At 35.3% G+C, this 21,753-nt stretch overlaps 2 protein-coding genes across 2 annotated transcripts in view; one reads left to right on the top strand and one right to left on the bottom strand.

Annotated features, from left to right (window-relative positions):
• The window catches only part of LOC142343269 (dnaJ homolog subfamily C member 7-like), a 211,861-nt gene that overhangs the window by 140,551 nt on the left and 49,557 nt on the right, over positions 1 to 21,753 (top strand). The window lies entirely within an intron of this gene.
• On the bottom strand, positions 3,087 to 15,086 carry LOC142343110 (MFS-type transporter SLC18B1-like). Its single transcript, XM_075394797.1, has 3 exons — positions 14,537 to 15,086; positions 6,365 to 6,552; positions 3,087 to 3,248 (listed from the first exon to the last, which is right to left on the bottom strand). Exons 1-3 carry the CDS (start codon positions 14,838 to 14,840, stop codon positions 3,087 to 3,089), a joined length of 654 nt encoding a protein of 217 aa, XP_075250912.1. The 5' UTR covers positions 14,841 to 15,086.

A 21,753-nucleotide genomic window follows, 5' to 3' on the forward strand; every position in this document is an offset into this window, starting at 1 on the left:
TATTCATATTATGAATCGTATTATGCAAAAAAATTTAGGGTAAGAGATCCAGAGATATTTTGCAAGAACTTTGCGATACATTATGCAGAATAAAATTTTAAAAACTGAGATAAAAAACCTGATTGATTTTTGAACTTTTAAAGAGGTTACAAATGCTCATTTAGCAACTAATGATGCTTTGAGCCGTAACTTGTCACTGTTTTTCTGCGTAAAAAAATAAATGCATATATATATATATATATATGTATAAATATAATTATATATATATATATAAATATATATATATATATATATATATATATATATATGCTTTATTTAACTTTTCACTAATTAGTTTCCTTTTGATTTTGCCTAATCAGTATGTTTCACGGGTCAAAGTTTTGTCGAAAACTAATTCAATGTTAGCGGTGAAGAGCATTGAAAACAATTTACCGCAAAACGCCCGTGACTTTTAGCACGGTAATAGCGGTCAGTTTTATTAAATTGGCGCTGATTATTTTCAGATTAGTGATTTTTACAGGAAACATTTATTCTCGTTTGAGGAAAAATTTATTCATATTACGAATCGTAATATGTAAAAAATTTAAGGTGAGAGATCCAGAAATATTTTGCAAGAACTTTGCGATACATTATGCACAATAAAATTTTAAAAACTGCGATGAAAAACTTGTAGGATTTTTGAACTTTTAAAGAGGTTACAAATGCTCATTTAGCAACTAATCACATTTTGGGCCGTAACTTGTCACTGTTTTTTTGCGTAAAAAAGTTTATCTGTCCTGAAAAGGTATATGAGTGTGTTAATTAAAATTTATTGTTCTATACTCGCAAAAGTAATCCGTATAGCAGACTCATATACGCATATGTATATATATATAAACACACATGTATATATATATATATAAATGAATATATATATATATATATATATATATATATCTATATACATATATGTATATATATATATATATATATATATATATATATATATATATATATATATATATATGCTTTATTTAACTTTTCTCTAATTAGTCTTTTTTTGTTTTTGCTTAATCAGTATGTTTTCACGGGTCAAAGTTTTGTCGAAAACTAATTCAATGTTAGCGGTGAAGAGCATTGAAAACAATTTACCGCGAAACGCCCGTGACTTTTATCACGGTAAAAGCCGTCAGTTTTATTAAATTAGCGCTGATTATTTTCAGATTCGTGATTTTTAGAGGAAAAATTTATTCTAGTTTGAGGAAAAATTTATTCATATTACGAATCGTATTATGCAAATAATTTAGGCTAAGAGATTCAGAAATACTTTGCAAGAATTTTGCGATACATTATGCACAATAAAATTTTAAAAACAGCGATGAAAAACTTGTAGGATTTTTGAACTTTTAAAGAGGTTACAAATGCTCATTTAGCAACTAATCACATTTTGGGCCGTAACTTGTCACTGTTTTCTGCGTAAAAAAGTTTATCTGGCCTGAAAAGGTATATGAGTGTGTTAATTAAAATTTATTGTTCTATACTCGCAAAAGTAATCCGTATAGCAGACTCATTTACATATATATATATATATATATATATATATATATATATATATTTATATATATATATATATATGTATATATATATATATATATATATATATATATATATATATATATATACATTATATATATATATATATATATATATTTATATGCTTTATTTAACTTTTCACTAATTAGTTTCCTTTTGTTTCTGCGTAATCAGTATGTTTCACGGGTCAAAGTTTTGTCGAAAACTAATTCAATGTTAGCAGTGAAGAGCATTGAAAACAATTTACCGCAAAACGTGACTTTTGGCACGGTAATAGCGGTCAGTTTTATTAAATTAGCGCTGATTATTTTCAGATTCGGGATTTTTAGAGGAAAAATTTGTCCTCTCTATTCACTGCATTAAGTACTAAAGTGGCGGTGACGTAAAACCATGCCGACGTAATACTATGCCGATTATAAGAGTGCCAAAAATTTGTTCACTTTTTTACCCGATAGTTTTCTGAGCCACTTTAACTGAAATGAGCGCAAAAATTCTGAACCAATCACAATGAAGTGGTGAGTTTTTGGATTTTATTTTTTAGTTGAAAAAGATAATTGGAGGGAACTGTGTTTAAAACAAACAATAATTATTGCGAAACACGGCCATGCCTCAGCGGCTTGTGGGACTTGATATGAATCTATCACAACCAAACTACTGCTCAGCTTGCCCTGTTTGCTTTGAAAAAAAATTTGCGGTAGCATTTAATTGATAATTAATTGGTATTGTCAGTTTCGTTACTTCTGTAACCAAATTCAATTTCGGCACTCTTAAATGTCGGCATAGTATTACGTCGGCATAGTTGTACGTAATCAAAATTAGCAAAATCAAAAATAGCAAGAAATTTAGTTAAATCAATCAACTTTAGATTAAATTTGCATCAAAATTGGATAAATGTTTACTCATATTTCACGATGCGCTGTGCTAGGCCAGGGTGAAAACTATGGACAATATTTCGTACACAGTTTCAACGCCATGAGTTACTAGTTTCAAATCATCACCTTTTTCCACCATTGAAGTATCTAATAACTATTATATTGTCAGTTAGACCGAAATGAAAGAATTTAGTAATTAGTTTCAGAAATTTCCCTCTCGATACTAATTGGGGATTGAGAAAGCCATTAGCAGTTTAGCTATTACCATTATCACTGTTCACTAGAACAATTGAATCTTTAAAATTGGTCGCAATTATTTACTGATAAAACTCGGTCAATAAATTTTTAGGGCTTATTACATGCTCAAACTGGTACAGTTGGGTTACGTTTATCCGCGAATACTTGTTACAAAATGTAAGTTTTTTATTTTCAATTAATTAAACTTATATTATTTTTATTTTAGATAACTAAACTTATATTATGTTTATTTTTTGTTTTTTTTTCGTTTATTTGGAAAGTCGTATATGAAACCTGAAAAGTGATGACAAAATAATGTCACAAAATAGTTTTCCACAAACTTAAAATTTATTGAAATTTTCCCATTCGGTCATGGACTACGTAATAAATGTGGATATATTATAATTATTGCACTTGCCCTTTCCTGTGAGTATCGTCTTCGTCATCAATTCTGTTTCTGGACTCAACAACTGGTTCGGGAAGTAAAAACATCACAACGATCGCCATCACCATCTCAATCCCTCCAGCAGTTACGAAAGGGAATTTGTACCCACCCAGAGAATACGCCTGAAAACAACATGACTTCCCTAAACGAGACCAAAATTTAATCTTGCAAGATTTTGCAAGATTCTTGCACCAAAAAATTAATCATGCAAAATGTTGCCAGATTCTTGCAAAGAAAAACTTATCTAGCCAGATCTTGCAAGATTAACTTTTTTCCCCAATCGGGTTAACAGAAATAGAGATTTCTGATAACACTGTAGATGTTAGGGCAGTATTTGCATCTTTTGACTTCAAGTTTGGCAATCGGGCAGAAAGGCACGTTTCAGGTTTATAAAGTGTGACTAAATTAGGAGTTTTCAAACTTTTTGCAATCAGCACCCATTAATACGTATGTCGCTGTAGCTGAAACCTGGTTGGACACTGATTGTAATATTGAAAATATTTTTTTAACAGCATCGCATAATTTTTTTGGGAAATGTAGATCTGACAAAACAGGAGCTTCGATTGGCGAAGGAGTAGGTATTCTAGTCCCAAAAAAATTTACCGCCAGTATTAAATTAAGCATTGAAACCGTTGATGAATGTTTTTTTTACTCCATTTGGGTTGAAATAACTGATCCTCTGACTGAAAAATTACTTGTTAAAGTTTCCTGTTGCCCAAACAAAAGTCTTGAGGAGTATTTTCTTGATCAGTTAAGTACCGAATTATCGGGAGCATATAGCGTTACAGATAACATTATTTTGCTGGGATATTACAACTTGAATTATCTGAACAAGACAGAAAAAAGTAAACTAGACATTTTTGCGTCAAATTCAGGATTAAGAAATGTTAACCTAAGGGATTAGAAAACCAGATTTACTGATAAAACATTTACACTTATTGACCGAGGTTTTATTTCAAAAGATCAAATAATTGCCTACAATGTTACAACAACCTCTTTTAACTCCGACCATTTTCTTGTTATCTTCCAATCATACCTCTCATTGAATTCTTAGAGTGACACCATAATAACGATAAGAAATTTCTGACTTTTCCCACGTTCTAAATTTAACAGAGATCTTGCCCCCACCGAATGGTGGAGAAATTACCAATGTGAGAATGGCAACATCTTTGATTCATTCATCGATAATTTTAAGAGAATTGTTGCAAAACACGCAACCATTCAGACTGTTAAAAAAGGGGGAGAAAGTTTTGAGAATTCTAAGCCCTGGTTAACACAAGAATTGAAGCAATTGATCGCCCAAAAACGTTTTTCTTCAATAAATGGAAAAAATGTCCTGACAGCGAGATGTACAAATAATTTAAGCGTTTATGAAACTTTAGTAGGAGATTAAGGGAGGCGCACAATAATTTTTTCATCAATTTCTTCCAAAAACTACCAACAAGTAAGAAACAATGGAATTTCATTAAACAGAAGTCCGAGTGAAAAAAATGTCAAGGTTGATGAAATCAGATTAGACGGTGGAATCTCAATTCGACTCATAAAATCTTACAAATTAGTTATAGATCTACAGTTCGCCTTAAATGAGTGCAATAAGGAGAAAGTTTTTACAACAAAAATGATTTTAGCCTATGTAACACCAATTTTCAAAAAAGGTGATGAATTAGATAGCAAAAAATATCGATCATTTTCTGTAACTCCGAGTTTTGTAAAAGTCTTTGAGAGCCTCCTTCTGACTCAGATGATGGATTTTATTGATAAGCATAATTTTATAAATAAAGAGCAATTCTGATTTCAGAAAAAATGTCAGCAAACAGATGCAGTTTTAGAACTGGTTGAAACAGTTTCGTCTTATTTAGATCAAAGCAAAGAAACTGTTGCTATTTTTCTAGACTTTACAGAGGCGTTTAATTCCATTTCGCATCACATTTTCCTTAAAAAGATTGAAATGTATGGTTTTTCCCAGGAAGCGAATGAATTACTGTTTTTATTTCTTGCCAACCGCAGACAAAGGGTAAAACTTAATGACATGTTCTCTGATTGTGAAATTATGAATTATGGTGTGCCACAAGGAACTGTTTTCGGACCACTCGTTTTTCTTTTATATGTGAACGAGTTTTAATCTAATATAAAACAACGGAAAGAATAGTTCATTTCCCAGATGACACAAAAATTGTCTGTTATGGACAGAAAAGTAGCTTACATGGAAAAGTCATGGAATTTTTACAAAAAACAGAAGAATGTGTCGAGATGAACAAACTAACTCTGAATACAAATTAATTTTGTTTCTCGAGCAATAATTCTAATTTGTGATCTATTTTTTTTTACAAAAACGAAGTTCTCGCAACGCAAAAAAATTGAAGATATCTTGGTTTTCAGATTGACAGGAATCTTAGTTTCGATGAGCAGCTGAATAAAACGTTAAAAAAGATGGCTCAAGCTATAAGATCATTTTACCTAATAATACATCAAGTTCCCCTGAACGCGCGCATTCTTCTTCTAAAATCACTTGTGCTTTCACACTTATCGTTTTCGGCAAGATTTTTTCATAATTTATCTGCAAAGAACCTAAAACGCCTTAACCTCCAGATAACTGGGGTATAAAGGGGTGGTTTCCACGCAAAAAGTACGACGTTGTGAGAGATCTGCTGATCCAGACAAAGACCCTACCAGCTGAGCTAATAATAGCAAAAATGTCGTTAATCAAGTTTTACAATGATATAGCCAGGCCAGAAAATTCTGAAAACTTTCACGGGTATCTGAGTCTTCATCAAAATACTCGAAAAAGCAATTCAAAATTAGACAAAATGCCGAAAATAGCTTTGGAATGAATTCGATTGTTCGTCAATGCGTACAAAAATGGAATAAGTTTACACAGTGGTCTGGTTAGCAAAAAACGAAAACATTTTTCAGAAAAAGTTGAATGATTTCTTGCTCTCACAACATGAAAAAATTCCTTTGAATAGTAACGTAGGAGCTTTTAAAAGTTATTTTTATTCTTAGGAAGAAAACAATCGAAAGAAAATTTTAGAATGTGATTCTTTAAGAAGTTTGTTGATGTTTATTATTTTATTTTGTTTGAATGATTTGAAGTATTTTTTTGTTTCAAGTATATGTAACCTATAGAATTTTGAATTACTTGTTTCAAAAAAGATGTATATGTTTAACCAAACATTGTTTTGTTATGGTTACAAAATTTGAATACATTATATAGATATTTTTTAAAAAAAGTACTAACAGCACTACCAATAGCCGGTCCAATAGTGATGCCAACACCGGCACCCGACTCTATGAGAGATGTGATTCTGCCTGAGTAGGCGGGAGCCAGTGACATCAGAAGGGGAATCCCAGTTGACCAGATCATGCCTGCGCCGATTCCCATCATTATGCGGCACGTGAAACACGTGAAAGCGAACCACAGACCCTCTATAAACAAATTACTTTATGTAAAAAATGTGCTGAAATTATCTAAGCAATTTGCTGAAAGGGCTGAATTCGAAAATTTTGGAAGAGCTGAAATTTTGTAAGAGAGGGTGAATTTTTGTAAGAAATGCGTTGACAAATGGTCAAAAAGCGCATGTTTTTATTCAGCATATTTAGACTCTAAAACTAATTTGTCATCACATTCAGCAAATTTCGTACATAATTTTTCACACATTCGGCAAATTTTTTACAAATTTTTTTGCTTACACTTAATGACGCGTTGCCCTGTTTGTTTTATTTTTTGTTTTTGATGATAAAAGCTGCTAAAAAATTAACAAACAAAAATCCACGCAATAACTCCAAATCGCATCTCATCAGAGCATCACGATATAAGGAGGCTAGTTGCTTTACAGCCCGTCACCTTGGATACGCGAAGATGAAGAAATATGCATCTCTCCAAATTGTGGCGAAAAATGTTTTCTCCGCAAGATCTAGAAGAAAAAGATCATCTTCCTTCTAGACCCTCAAAATCACACGCACTAAAATCTGCAGGAAGTTTGCAAAGCGTAAAATGACGTATTAAAGGGGTTTTTCAGAGCAGATGAACAGGACTAAATTTGCACTATAGCTTTTGCACAATAACGACTTGTCTCGAAAAATCTTGCAAGAAAGCCATTTTATAGTCTCTCTTTCTCCCTCATTATACCCCCCATTGTGTCTTGCTTACCATCAATCGGAAGACTTGTATATTATCTGGCCACTAAATTGGGGTACGGTAGGAAAGACCCCTCATCACGGAGCAACACAATGTGGTTGATCACATCATCATGGGGGTTCTCCTATTATACACCCGGCTTTGTGGTCAGATAATATGCAGCCCCCCACCTTTGTGAATCTTATGCTTCTTGGATTTCAGCAGGCGTGTGCCTGTGATTTGAGAGATAAAGGATTTAAAACAGTTTTCTTAAACTTAAACAAGGAGGCTCGGTAGTGTTCGCTCCCAAATGATGATCCGACCCACCCATCACCGTTTTGATTTAATTGTCTACCAAATAAGGAAGAGAAAGAAAAGTTTCAAAAAGTCACATATCTTTCAACAAACAGTTAAGTGAAAACATAATTCTGGATTAGAGGGTTGAGGAGACTTGCCATCAATGAGAGTACTGGTCAAGACACACACAAAAACAAATAATATCAAACATTATTTACGACCAAAATTCGATGACTTTTTTGCAAAAAAAAGAGAAAAAAAAAACAAAATGAAAAAGGAATCCGATAAAACCGAATAAACAAATCAACCTGTACTTCATAAGATTTTCATTGTGTATGATATAAGACCTCGCTTTGATGCGACTCTGTGTCAGGCCAACAAAGAAGAGCAAAAGTTCAAAAATACATTTCTACGTTTGAAAACAACCAATTTCAAATTGATTGAAAAACTTCGCATCAAATCGGCTCATTGGGAAGGCTAACTTATACGTCATAGGAAGCAATCAATAAAGCGGTGCAGCAACCGTTGAAACCACAGGCTATTCATGGAGAATTTTAAACACCATTAGTTTGGCACTTTAAATTGCGCCAATTGGGCCAACCTATTAGTGTGATAATGTGGAAAGAAAACAAAAAAATCAGAATGATTAAATATCCAAAGTTCACACTTTTCTTGTGAAAATGCGCAGTTTCAAAGCCAAGAAACTTTAGTTTAAAATAAAACTATTACAAAACTTGGATCAAGGTTTACTGGAAAGAAGACAAGACCAGCCGTTACAGAGACCAAGTTGCAAAATTGAACGAATTACTATAAATTTGACAAAGCTCAAAAATCAACTGATTTTTTAAAGAGAAATTTATTCAAAAGTTTAAACAAACTATAAGTCTTCAACTTAAAACATTAAGAGATCAATTTGCAAATGTTCAGGAGGCCCATTGTGGTTGCTGTTGCTGACACCAATTCGTAGGATGACAAAATCAGCAATTACGGACTGAACTCAAAATTCCAAAAACAATTGATCGAAGCCACAGTGTTGAAGCCATTATATCAATAAAATATTGAAAAAAAGGCATCAGGAACTCTAAACTTAGAAAGCGATAAAATGATTTGCTTTGGTTCCGTTTGATTTTAACTGGGTCCATTAGGTAAAGGTTCGCTGTGGAAAAGTCAACAAAAAGAGCCACAAATATTGTGCAGTATCGAAAACTCACGAAGTTGAGAAGTTATGAAAACACATTTTAAAGTTCTATAGACATCTGTCAAAACATAACCAGCAGCAAAAATACGTTTTAGAGCAACAGAAAAACGATGAGTTCTGTGAATAGTAAGACTAAAGGGACTAAAAAGAATATCAAAAACATTTTATTTACAAATATAATTGAAGTCTTTAAAACCGTTATTTATAAACCGTCAAACAATCGTGGAATCTCAAATCCGAAATCAAAAAATAGACTATTTTAAACACCTATAGATGCAATTAGAGTTTTTGATTGACAGGAATATGCCGTACGAAAATAAAAATTACAGGCAAATACAAAAATCCAATAAGTTTTGTGAGAGAACGGCTTCGCAGTCTTTCAAATTATCAACTATTAATGGAAGCAATTACAACTGTTTGTTTTGCGCATTTTCCGATGCAATTTGGAGCTATACTTAATTTGATTAGTTGAAAAGGGAACAAATAACTATCTCAATTACAGGAAAAATTGCAAAAATTCAACAAATTTTTATAAAGTTTCGTAGTAAAAAAAGCAAAAAAAACTACTTTAATACAAAACTACTACAGAGAGTAGTTTTTTCTTCACTTGGAATGAATTTTTCCTTGTATACATTGAGACTAAGCTACATGTGGACAGAATTAATATTGCAAAATGACAAACTTCAAAACTTAACTAACATTCTCTTAAAACAAATGTATTCTAAGTCATATGATGCATTAGATAACAACAGAAGGCATTGTTTAAGTTCAACCGCAACTCCCTAGGAACCCAATTGAGATTTTTTTCAAAAAAAAACGTACTCTTGAGGCTATAATAACTGTGACAAATGAATCCAAAACAAAAGGAAATCGTTTTACATTTACAAAAATACTTTGTCAAAACCATAAAAACTATGAGCTTTTCTCTGAAGACAAGCTAAATTTGCATATGACCTTATTTCGCTGTAAAAAGATTTGCCATTGATTGAGCCGTGATTTGAAATGATTCTTGTCAGAATTGAACATAAAAAAAACTGCGAAAAATTTTCAAAATGTCTCTAATATAATCAAAATAATTATTGATTGTAGGAATTCATAATGAGTTCAAACCTAGCCCTGATTTTTATATTAGGTTTTTTTTCGAAAAACCGACATTTTTTTGGAAAACTCCTATAGGACGCAAATGTACAGTTAGTTTTTTTTGAGTTTTTTAAGTTAGTGGAAGCAGATAATAGGTCTCTAATTCCTGCAAGTTTAAACAAAGTTGGAAACAAAAGCTAATTTTGAACCATTTTTGACTTAATAAAGTCTGAAAAATTTAGAAGAAATATTAACCAAAAAACTCGAAGAAACAAATTGGCGAGCCTTCTTTTTAATTAATAGTTAAACTGATAATATTGTTTTTAAAAATATTAACAAGTTTCAGCAAAGTTGACAAAAATTTGGTCAATAATTACGGAAAATGTGAATGAAACGGAACTCACTTCACTTTTCTCAAATGTTTAAACCTGATAACTCCCTGTAAAAAACAAAAATCTTTTTATTTCGATTTTCTACGCTGAACGAGCTTTCTAATGATACCAGTCTCAACTCTCTACGATGAATATATCGATCGGCCAAAATTGTCTGATAAAAAACCCTTTTGAATATATAGTTCCTCTTCCCACAAGTGAGTGGGAACAAAAACCAACAACGCTTAGCCAGTTAAGCATAAAATGTTGTCATTCCATTACCAAAAACTTATATAGTCAAGAATTGTTTGATCCGCAATGACCTTTAAATTATCTATTTTTTTTTTCATTTTTTCACGACTCAAAGAATTATTCCCATTAAAAACAAAAATAAAACTTCGATTTGTAGAGATTGCTTCTCACCTAATCAAGGGGTCGATCACATGAAAAGGCTAGGGAAATCCAGGAAGGTTGAACTTACCTTCCTTAAAAGCAGGTTCCGAGCGTACAAACTAAAGTCATCGCAAAGTTTTTTTCATAGGTCGACCAACAATCTTTCCATACCCTTATTACGGACGGTCAAGGACTTTTCAGACTCTTATTACTGCCGACCCAGGACCATTGGTCTTTTCATACTCAATATTGGTCGTTCATGATCATTTTTCCTTGTTTTCCTCTTTTTGGTTTGATCTGGTAGATTGGCAAAGCTTAATGCTTTTGCCTTGGAAAAACAGACGCAGAAACTTCTCCAGAGCTATGCCTCGCAGCACCTCAACAAATCAACACAACCTATGTAAGTTCACTTTGGTTTCGGAAAAACCCGCAAGGAAAAAAATCCACCCAAAATTAGATAGGAAAAAAAACCACAAAAAGAAACTCACAAGAAAAAAAACTCACGGAAATAAACCCCCCTTGATTTTCAAAGAGATGTAACATCAATCAAATTAAATTAGGAAGCACATAAGAAGCACAAATATGAAAGATGAAAAATTTGGTTTAAACAGTACTAATTCTGAGTGATTTTTTAGTCTGGGGTATGTTTTTAGGGGTCCCAGCTCTTTGTGTATGAACGTCATATTTTCTAGAGGACGTAAACATAAATCTTCGGAAAAAAACTGACTGAATCATATCCCATTGGTGCCACTGAAATAAATATTTTTAATTTTTTTGAACATTTTCTGCTAACTTACAACAATTATTAGAGTTTGTGACAGAGTTTTCAGTAAAAGCCAAATTTTGCAAAACAAATTCTAAAAATTCTAAATTTTTCTCGCAACCAGTAAAGACAAAAATTTTCTTATGCCCAAAAACAAAGTTAATAATGAAAAATTGTTACAGTCGACCAAAAATCAATTCATAACATAAATGCTATAGACTTACAGTCGTGTCAGGCCCAAATTTGGTGAGCCAACGTTTTTTCAAAAGTCGATTCCCGGTCTTTTCAAAGCTTGCACGGTCGATGCAAAATCTTATTTTACGTTTTTAACCTATTAAATGCTATATATTTCCTAGGTAAGCTAGACCAAAAAGTTTTGCTGTTTCAGACTAAACATGCACAATGTAAGACACAAGATGGACTCCTTTTACAGCCTTAAGGTATAAAGAGTTAGGGCAACTTAAATCTGCGAGCGAAGTGTATCTCTAAGACTAACCGACTGTGTAAAACACTGAAGATAAACTTCTATTAATGCGGTGGCAATACAGTATAGCACCGGAGTCAAGAGTATACATATGGTGTATCTAAACTACCAGGCTGACTAGAGTTAGTGGAGCATGCGCTTTATATAAGAGAGTAGTGTCTTCTCAGTCTCTGATTGGCTGGAGGCATACAACTAGTATTTGTACTGCTACAAGTGGATCATGGATCTAATGTTTGGTTTCATTTGAAAAACTCCTAGTCCAATTGAAATCCACTTTTTTGAATAAGTATACTCGCTTATATCTTCAACGCTGGCATATTTTGGTTCAGTTGAAGCAGGAAATTAGAACTTGAATTTTATTGGTTGACCCTGGTTTACCGCGGGCCACTTACCGGTCGATCAGTCCCGACCAAAAATTCTCAACCCGTAGTCGGCACTGACCAATATTAGTCAACTCATAAGAAAACCTGATCAATATTGTTTGACGCATGAACGGCCCAGACCATTAAGGCCCACCCACTCATTAGTTCTTTTTCACTCAATATATATTAACCGTTTCGCGACGACTCCTAGACTAGACTACACTTAATAAAAATCGTTTCTTGAAAAAGGAAACTGAATGTCTTTTCTATTTCTCATTTCTTGAATTCCTTTTCTATTTTATCTCCCCCCGCTTAATAGTAATATAATGTGTAGCCCCATTCATGTTAAACATACGAGGATGGCGCGCTGTAATTTCATTGTGGGGGGGGGGGGGGGGGCTGCAATGGGAGTGACCTGAGAAAACATATAAACATATAGTCACCCTCTTTTTAATTTTTTGTACATTGTGCAGAAATAACAGCGCCCTCGAGAATATTTGAAAAAAACAGCAAATCATACTAGTTACGACCTCAATCATACTCTGATACCGTTCTGAGGTTCCTTCTGACTCAGTACTTAATTTTCCTAGGGTTAGGTACGAGCGCATACTAATTGCCTGGTCCAACTCTACCACTTCCTGGTCAAACAGGCTGAATAACACAAAAAAATTACATGAGAAATCATGTAAATTCTGCTTAAAAAATTGTGCGTTTTTGCCCGATTTTTCGCGTGAAAAGAGGCACCCGAAAAAAAACCATTTTTCACGGGAAATGGTAAAAAATGTAACGATTCTCTCGGATTTAACCTCAAGATTTCTCGTGTGATTCACACGATAAATCGTGTAAAAATTATCCAACTTTTTGTTTGATTTCAACCAACTTTTTGATTGTTTTCAACCAATTTTTTGTGTGTTTTTGCTCCAAAAATCCCCAAAAATATACCATAATTTGCATGAATTTTACATGATTTCTCTTTTATCGTATGTATCTTTTCACCCAAGAACTCGTGTAAAAATACACGACTTTTGGTTGAATTTACACGAGAAATTTTTAGAGTGAAAAAGCGACAATTTAGATATGACCTCGCTTTTTGGGGACTGTGAACAGGACTTAGGTGAGCAAAGATTATTTGCTGCACATGTTTTTGAAGAGAAGTTATACGTAATTTAATACAGCAAAGAATTCTTGTAAATGAGACTTCTTTTTTCTCGCACCCCAAACCGCTAACCGACCAAAAATGGGTAAACTAAGCAGATAGAACAGGATAATTAAGAAAAAGCGTCTATTAAAAACGAAATATTCGCAAATTGGAGCTGTGACACACTAAAAAATGTGGAGAAATTCAAGATTTGACCAATTATATGGCAATGTTTTCTTATGGCAAAAATCAATCTCAACTGTAAACCCTATAAAAAATCAATTAAGACCCGATGATTGCTGTAAAAAGATACGTTGAAAATATGCGTTGCAAAAGCTAAGACAAGTTTACTACCGCAAAAAGCTGCACCCTTTCTGCGTTGGCTCCTTTTCCCGAGCTTTTGAATCGAAAATCTTGTAAGATTCTTGCAAGCCTTTCGATTCATCTTGCATTTTTTCCGATTCATCTTGCAAGTAATTTTGCAAGATGAATTGAAAAGCTTGCAAGAATCTTGCAAGTGAATTGAAAAGCTTGCATGATTGTTGCAAGTGAATCGAAAAACTTGCAAGAATTTTGCAAGCAACTTGGTACCCGTATGCATTCACTTGCAAGAGTGCTTCCAAGTTGCTTGAATGTTTCTCAATTCGGTGATCACTAGGGTAATAACGGCTTCTTTATATCAGCACTCTTCATAAAGCGTATCAAATAGAGATTAAAATGTTCAGTAATTGGCTATTTTTCTAAAGACGTTGTAGGTTATAGGCAGTTTTAATAGCTCTTTCAGGGAATAAATGTTTTTTGTCCATTCGCAATTTTCAGATTTATGCTTATGGATACAACATTGTTACTGAGCATCATATAAATTTTGTAAAAAAATAGAGTAATTTTAGGCTGAAAAATTCATTGAGAAATTTAATAAACAGAATTATAATTAGAGAATTATAATTCTATTTATTAAATTTCTCAATAGATTTTTCAGCGTAAGAAATTACTCTATATTTTTACAAATTTTTTATGATACTCAGTAACAAGTACAGTAACAAATGATTCTCTAATATTGAAATAACAAAGAAATTGTAATACATGTGAGTCTCACCCGTTCAACTACTTGAATTGGTCGAAACAGAATCTGGGTGTCGAAACAGAATAGATCCGATTTTGATTTTTCACAAAAAAAAATTAAATGAAATTGATAATTATTAACTACCTGTTACTGAACCCACAACACCAAACACTATATTAGCAATAGCTCCGATAACAGCACCCCACACAAAGAATAATTTGTTCAACTCTGGTTTAGCAAAAAAAGGTAAACAAAATGAGAATATAAGCATCGAGAAATCAAAACAACTGCTTATGGCTCCCACTATGAATTTCGACTGACCCTTCTTCAACTCAGCTTCGTTTGGAAAAAATGACGCTGCTTGTGAATAATTTATTCCTTCAGCTATGAAAAGGAAAATAGAAACAACAATTGCTATTTTAGTTTTCAGCCGTATTTCATAACACATACTGACTTTCAACCCAAATGTTAAATCACAAAATAATTGTATAAGACTTAGATAAGGAGAACGAGGGTTACCACCAATTTTTCTGGTTTTGGGGGAAGAATGACTGTTTTAACGAATAGTGAAGTTGATATTTGAGATTCTTTTTATTTTTTAAAAAGAGAAGCACTTTAGCTCGGTAAGCTGAGTTATAAATTAAGTTTGGTCAAAAAGAGTTATTCACGAAAAAACTTTCGGTCAATAATGTCTGTCAATAATCTTTAGTTATTCACGGCGTTTGCTAGTTAAGAAAAACGCAAAGCAAACAAAACTTAATATGCTCTTTTAACGCAAAAGGATTATTCTAATGTACCGATTGTTGCTTTTATACTAATATGCAAAACCGGCGAAGCATCAAATTTAAAATTGTGAGACCGATAATAAATGAGGGCTTATTTGTGAATGTCTTTATAAGGTGTCCCCCCCAGCTTAGTGATCATAACATAACCCATAGCAGCCAATTACACCCAAATAAGCGGTCAACAGAGTTTAGGCGCGCCTGAAAATCTAGCTGAGTATGAATTTGACCATAGGCGGTCAACAGATGTTTTCTGTTTTTTTTGTTACATAAAAACCTATTACAAAATGTGATACTTTTATCAATGTTTCCTGAAATTAAAAATACTTGTCACTACTTTTTAAAGTAAAGAAAGTTAGGTGCTGAACTTTTTTTTAACGTTTACTGTTATTGTCGCCGTTCTAATAAACTAAAAGAATGTAGGTTAGTAGGTTGAGAGAGAACAACCTAATGTTAATTGTGCAAAGTGCAAAAGATAAGCTTGACATAGCTTAACAAGAAGCTCAACTTGTTCAGCGTAGACTTGGCTAGAGAAATGGAGCCTTGCGGAACAAGAAAGAACGTGAGAACGGGTTATAAGAGATGCCCAATTTCGAGAGCTTAAGACCAGTTGGTGTAAATGGGTAGCTAACTAGGCTTGCAAGTAAGAAATGCTGATTCGAATCCAGTAATGGTCCGTTATCAAAGTAGTTGCACCTGCATAGACCCCCGAACAGGTTATGAGCCCAGAAATTTTCTAAGTAATAAAATTAATTACTAAAACAAAACTAAATTGTTGTTGACTGTCATAATAATTTTCTGCTTAGTACCTTTAGTCTGTAGATTTGATGTTTTGTGCAGACGAAGAGACTCTACAAATCACTATGTGGGACAGAGAAGCAACCCAATGAGCCTGCATCAAGATCCAGTGGGCAAGTAATGATCAGAAGAAGAACCACAAGGTGCTGAAAGGTGCTTATGAGAAGGAAGTTGCAGCGATCAAGGAGAAACGAAACAGTGTGTGGTGCCATCTGGCACTGACTCTAGATGCAACAACCGTCATGCTGATGAGACATGACTGTGCGGAAGATGACGGCATCGGAGACGTAGCAAAGACTTGGAAAATTTTGCAAGAGAGATTTGAGTTTGGAGAAGCCGACAGTGGAGACTTTGGTAGCACAGCTTACTCGACTGCAGCTCGAAATTTCTGAGGAGTTGGACAGCTTCGTCATCAGAGAACATAAGTTGCTCACAAGGCTACAGGAAGCAAGGGCAGCAGTTTCAGAGACCCTCTTCAACGCTTTAGACCTCAATGGTTTACCAATGAGGCATGAAAGTTTTGTTTTGCTTCAACCCGGCGCCGAACTTCACAAAATTGAGGAAAAGTCTGCAGAACTTCTATGAGAGCACAGTACAGAGAAACACTGGACAATTTGATTCATTTAAACTGGCAGTGAAGCATGACTTGAAAAAAGGACCCCCCAAGAGAGGAAACTGATATATGTGTGTGGGATCCCTGGACACTTTGCCAAGGACCACAGGAGGAAAGAGACAGCACAATGCAGCAAATTTAGTGAGAAGGGCTACATAGAAAGTGCATGCAGGAGACAGAGCGATGGAGGTAAACATGAGTCAGTTGCAATGTGTCCAACATTGGCTACGCCAGATGAAGATTACGGGGTAGCTCTTATCCAGTGGAAGACGATAGGCATGCTAGTGGAGAGTGGACAATGGTTGTACAAATATTGTCACAAACATTGACGCGTTCCTTCAATCGTGCCTTTCAATCAGTGTTCAGAAATCCCAAGGGAGAGGCTTCCAAATTGGTGGGAAGCGGCTCTGATGCGATGATCGTTATACCATCAAACAAAATGGAATTGCAATGCGAATGCAAGAAAATTTCTTGTGTGCCAGACTGTTTTTCAAAACTCCTGTCAGTCTCAAGATGCACGGAGTGGCTACCTGTTCGAGAGCAAAAATGGCTACACGAAACTACAGAATGTGGCTCGTGTAAAACAAACACAAGAATATAACTTGTTTTACTTACCTCGCCTTGTTCTAGAGTTCCAACAGCGTGAAATTTTACTGTGCAATGAAGTGGCACGGATGATTGGATCATTTAAATCAAACAGATGTGGTCAAAAACGGACCGGAGACAGGATGGGAGCTCGATGACGTAAGCAGTGTGTGCGCATTGGCCAAGATCACAAACACTCCAGTACCAAGAGTGGCAGAGACCATAGCAGAAGAGAAGCTGGAGAGGGTGTTCAAAGTTCAAAGATTTGACGAGACCTTTCGCAGTAGAGTTAGGGTTCTGATTCCGCATTGTGTTTGCAGACCACTACACGAATTTTGTGTTTGAGGACCTGCTTAAGGCAAAAAGGTAAGCACTGGCCAGCCTGAAGAAATTTGTTCTCAGTGAGGGGACGCCCAAAAAACTGACCCTAGATAATGCGAAGAGTTTCCCTCACGGCAGATCAAGATGTACTGCTTGATGCACGCATTCTACAAGAGAACACCATACCAGAGATGGCACAACAGAATGAATTAGCTCAGAAGTGAAACAGGACACTGCTGGAGATGGCAAGATGCTTAATGATTGACTCAGAGCTTCCCAAGATGATATGGGGAGCAGGGATTTTTAACGCAACAAGCATCAGAAACATGGCTGTGAGACAAGGAGAAGAAAGAACTAATGCGAGGTATAAAATCTAAGCTTTCAAATAATAAAATATCTATTCTTCGATGCACAGTCTTCACGGCGAAGAGGGACAGAGACGTCAGCAAACTTGAACCCAAGGCACGTGAAGGAATGTTTTTGGGTTACACTGAAGGGGACAACGAATACCTGGTGTACGCACGCAACACACGCAGTGTGGTAGCGGTTCGAGATGTGATTGTGTAGGAATCTGAGTTTGGCTCAATCCCTGACAATACAGAGACTCCCGACCTACCAGATGAGGGGTCACAGCAACTGCGGATCTGTCGCACAGATGGTAGTCAGCAAGACGATGGCAACATAGAGAAACAAGGCACATCTACTGCAAACAAAACAGGAGTGGCATGACGCAGAGAGCGTGAACAGACAAGAGATGACATTGAGACAAAAATCCTCGGATGTTGACGAAGCAGCTCTAAATGAAGACTCTACTGCAACGAGATGGAGTCTCAGATACTCGGAGTTACTGTAAGACAGTGAAACAGAGGACTTTTAACAGTCAGTGAGTTTTGGTGTTGCTTAAGAGGCACTGGAGCAAGCATGCTGGGCAGAACCCAGACGAAGGACACGAGCAAGGACTACTCCACAAATCTTTAGAGAAGTTAGTACCGACCCCATTGAAGGTGACTGAAGGTGACTATGTGGATCTCATTGCAGTCTGTGAAACCAAGCAAGGTCAGATTCTCCAAGAAAACAACATTTCGAATCCAGTAAATTCACACACGAAGCGGGACATCATACTGAGCAAATATGTATACAAAGTTAACTTGGGACCCAGTGGTGACGTCAACAACTACAAAGCACGCTATATGGCTATATCAGTTGAACAGTGCCATATAATGCACCAGTTTGATTAGAAGACAACCTTCCTACCCTTACCAATACAAGAAGAAGTGTATCCCGAATAGACATAGGAGTTTGTAAAACAATGATCAGATGGAGGGAAGTGAGTATGTTGACTGAATATATCTCTTTGGTTGGAAACACGCTGCTAACAACTGGTATATGGGGCTGGCAATTTTCCTACTAAGACAGGGGGTCACCAGGAGCAGGAACCATAACTGCTTGTGTGCGAGAGCAGAGACAGAGGGTCACAACTTCATCTTGGTCTGGGTTGACGACATCATAGTAGCATCATGAAGCATAACACTGATCACGAATGTCAAGAAAGCACTCGAAGCAAAATTTCATATGGAAGGCAGAAGGAGAATCAGAATCAGACACAATGAAGGCAAAAACACAGTTGACCAAAAACGCTACACAGAGACAATGCGTGAGTGGTTTTCAAAAGGATCAATGCAAAACCACAAATACTTCAGGTGATTTAAATTTGAAACTTCAGAGAACTCAGAACGAAGACGAAGAAGTGAATCAAAGAATCTTGAGGCGCTTGGCTGGATCACTTCTGTATCTGACCATTAGACGAAGCCAGACATCATGTTCACAGTCAACATTCTGTCCAGACACATAAATGCACCTACCAATCACCAATCGCTATGCAGAAAATGACGTCTGTGAATTCTTCAAGTTTCAAAATAATTAAAACCTACCTACACAAAACAAGCTAATTATGATATTTGGGGGGTAAGTGATGCAGAATGTTTTGGTGATGTGAACGACAGACAATTGATGTCGGGCTATTAATTCAAGTTCAACGGACGTGACAGAGAACTCAGCGGGGCTGTCAAGAATCAGGCCACAACAGTTTTTTTTTCATCAGAAGCAGAATATCAGGGCATGGCAGCAGCAGTTCATAAAACATTGATTCTGAAACAATTTCTGGAAAACTTCGGCATCCAACAGAAATACCCAGCAGCAATTGGAGAAGACAGCCACAGTTGTATCAGATTATGTCAAGACACAGTCATGCGCAAGAGGAGCATGCACATTCATACAAAAATTTCAGTTCATTGGTTACAAGACAAAAGATGGGCATATTTCAATTCATTACAATCCTACTGACAAAATGGCGGCCGATATGTTCTCGAAATCTTTAACCGTATCAAAAGCTTAAACATTCAGAACTGTTTTGATGAGAACAGACTCCACGCCAACAGTAGGGGTGTTAGAATTTGGATCAAACTATAGTCTTACACCTAGTTAGAAATATAAGGTCGGAAGTTTAAATTACCGGATTACGTTGACAAGGGCAAATTGATTTTGGTCACAAAATAAAATACAGGAATCTTAAAAAAATTCTGCGAAGAATTATTACTCGGTTTCAGCTGGTGGATCTAGATAACTGTTATTAGAGTGATATTATTTTATGTAAAATATCTCTAGCATGTATTGAATAATTAATATTCCACCGGAATAGTGAACGAATTGGTAGAAAAGTTCAAATGCATACTATCAGTGGTAACCCTTGCAACTAATTTCTTGGAAATTTGCAGAAGTTAACCATATTGGGTAGCTCTTGTGACCCCCATTGTAAACCACGGTGTTACGATTAGTTTTGTATCTTGAAATTCTCGCACTGATAATGGGTATATATACAGATGATTTTTGAACCTTTTTTCATCCTCAAAGTCAAATCACCATATTGATCCAACAACCAAATCTCTCTTGCAAAGTTCTACTGTAAAATATCATTTTTGTTGTTCTGTAATTTTTGAAAATATCATTTTTCTATTTTTTCAAAACGCTTTTCATTTATCTTACGAAAATTCATAAACTAACAGGTTATGGGCCCAGACACTAGTCTTTGGGTTTAACCGCAAAAAAGAGACAAGATAGTAAGAAACTGTGAAAGAGATGATGCGCAGTTTTATGGGGAGTTTTAGACGGTTGAGAAAGAACAACTTAATGTGAATTGTGCATGAGATAAGCTTGACATAGCTTGACAAGAAGCTCTACTTGTTCAACCTTTACATGGCTAAATGAAGCCTTGAGGAACAGAAAAAAATGTGAGAACGTGTTATACGAGATGCCCAAGTTCGAAAGCTTGAAATCAGTTGTTGTAATTGGGTAGCACACTAGTCTTGCAAGCAAGAGATGAAGATTTGAATCCTTTATTGGTCCGTTTTCACAGTAGTTACACCTGCATAGATCCCCAACAATGTACCTCATTGTGCCAAAGACTCTACTGATTTTATATTTTTTTAAAATATTTTCAGCTATATTTGTTGAGGAGCAGTGCTTTTTGTTTGTTTGCTGTAGCCTCATTAGATTGCCATCTCATTTTTTGGGGTAGCGTTTGCTGTTTCTTCAAGTTTTTTTTTAGATAACGAAATCATTAATGTGTGGAATAATTTTGATTCGTATAATTGCTGGTCTTTTTCAAATGATTGCGCACTATATTCCGCTTCTCCTGAAACTTACCTGTTATTGCCTTTGATTCTGGTTTTGTCAATTGTTTTTCTGCAACGTTTTGAACTGTTTCATCTTATGGGATGTTGATCCCGAAACCCATTGTGGAAGCTCACATCCATGTACACTTTGAGTGGGCGAGAATTTCCTGATGAAACTGAAGACCCACTCATATCACTCATCAGTCATTCGATCCACGTTACTGTAGCGTAGCTGAGTAAGAGGCCTGGCCATCATTTCATCTCTCCGTCTTCCGTAATCACATCTACAGAAACTAAGGTTTTAGATTTTACTTTCTCTACGCTCATATTGTTGTTGTCGTTGTTGTAAAATCTTTACAGCAAAGGTGAAGGGCAATTTTCTCATGCATTCAGTTTTATAAATTTTCCACTTTTCTCTGCAGTTTTAGCAATCGCATGCGAGCTGCCGGGTGCAGTTGTTCTTTTCGTTGGATTTCGTCTCCACGAATCTACAGAGAAGGTGTATAATTCGTTTCTTGAGTCCAGTCGATGAGCTGAAATCAATCAAGTGGTTTACTTTGTTGGCCCGTCGAGATGTGCGGAAGACGAATT

This window comes from Convolutriloba macropyga, chromosome 7 (genome assembly GCF_964194025.1).
Source record: "Convolutriloba macropyga chromosome 7, txConMacr16.3, whole genome shotgun sequence".
Classification (NCBI taxonomy): domain Eukaryota; kingdom Metazoa; phylum Xenacoelomorpha; order Acoela; family Convolutidae; genus Convolutriloba; species Convolutriloba macropyga.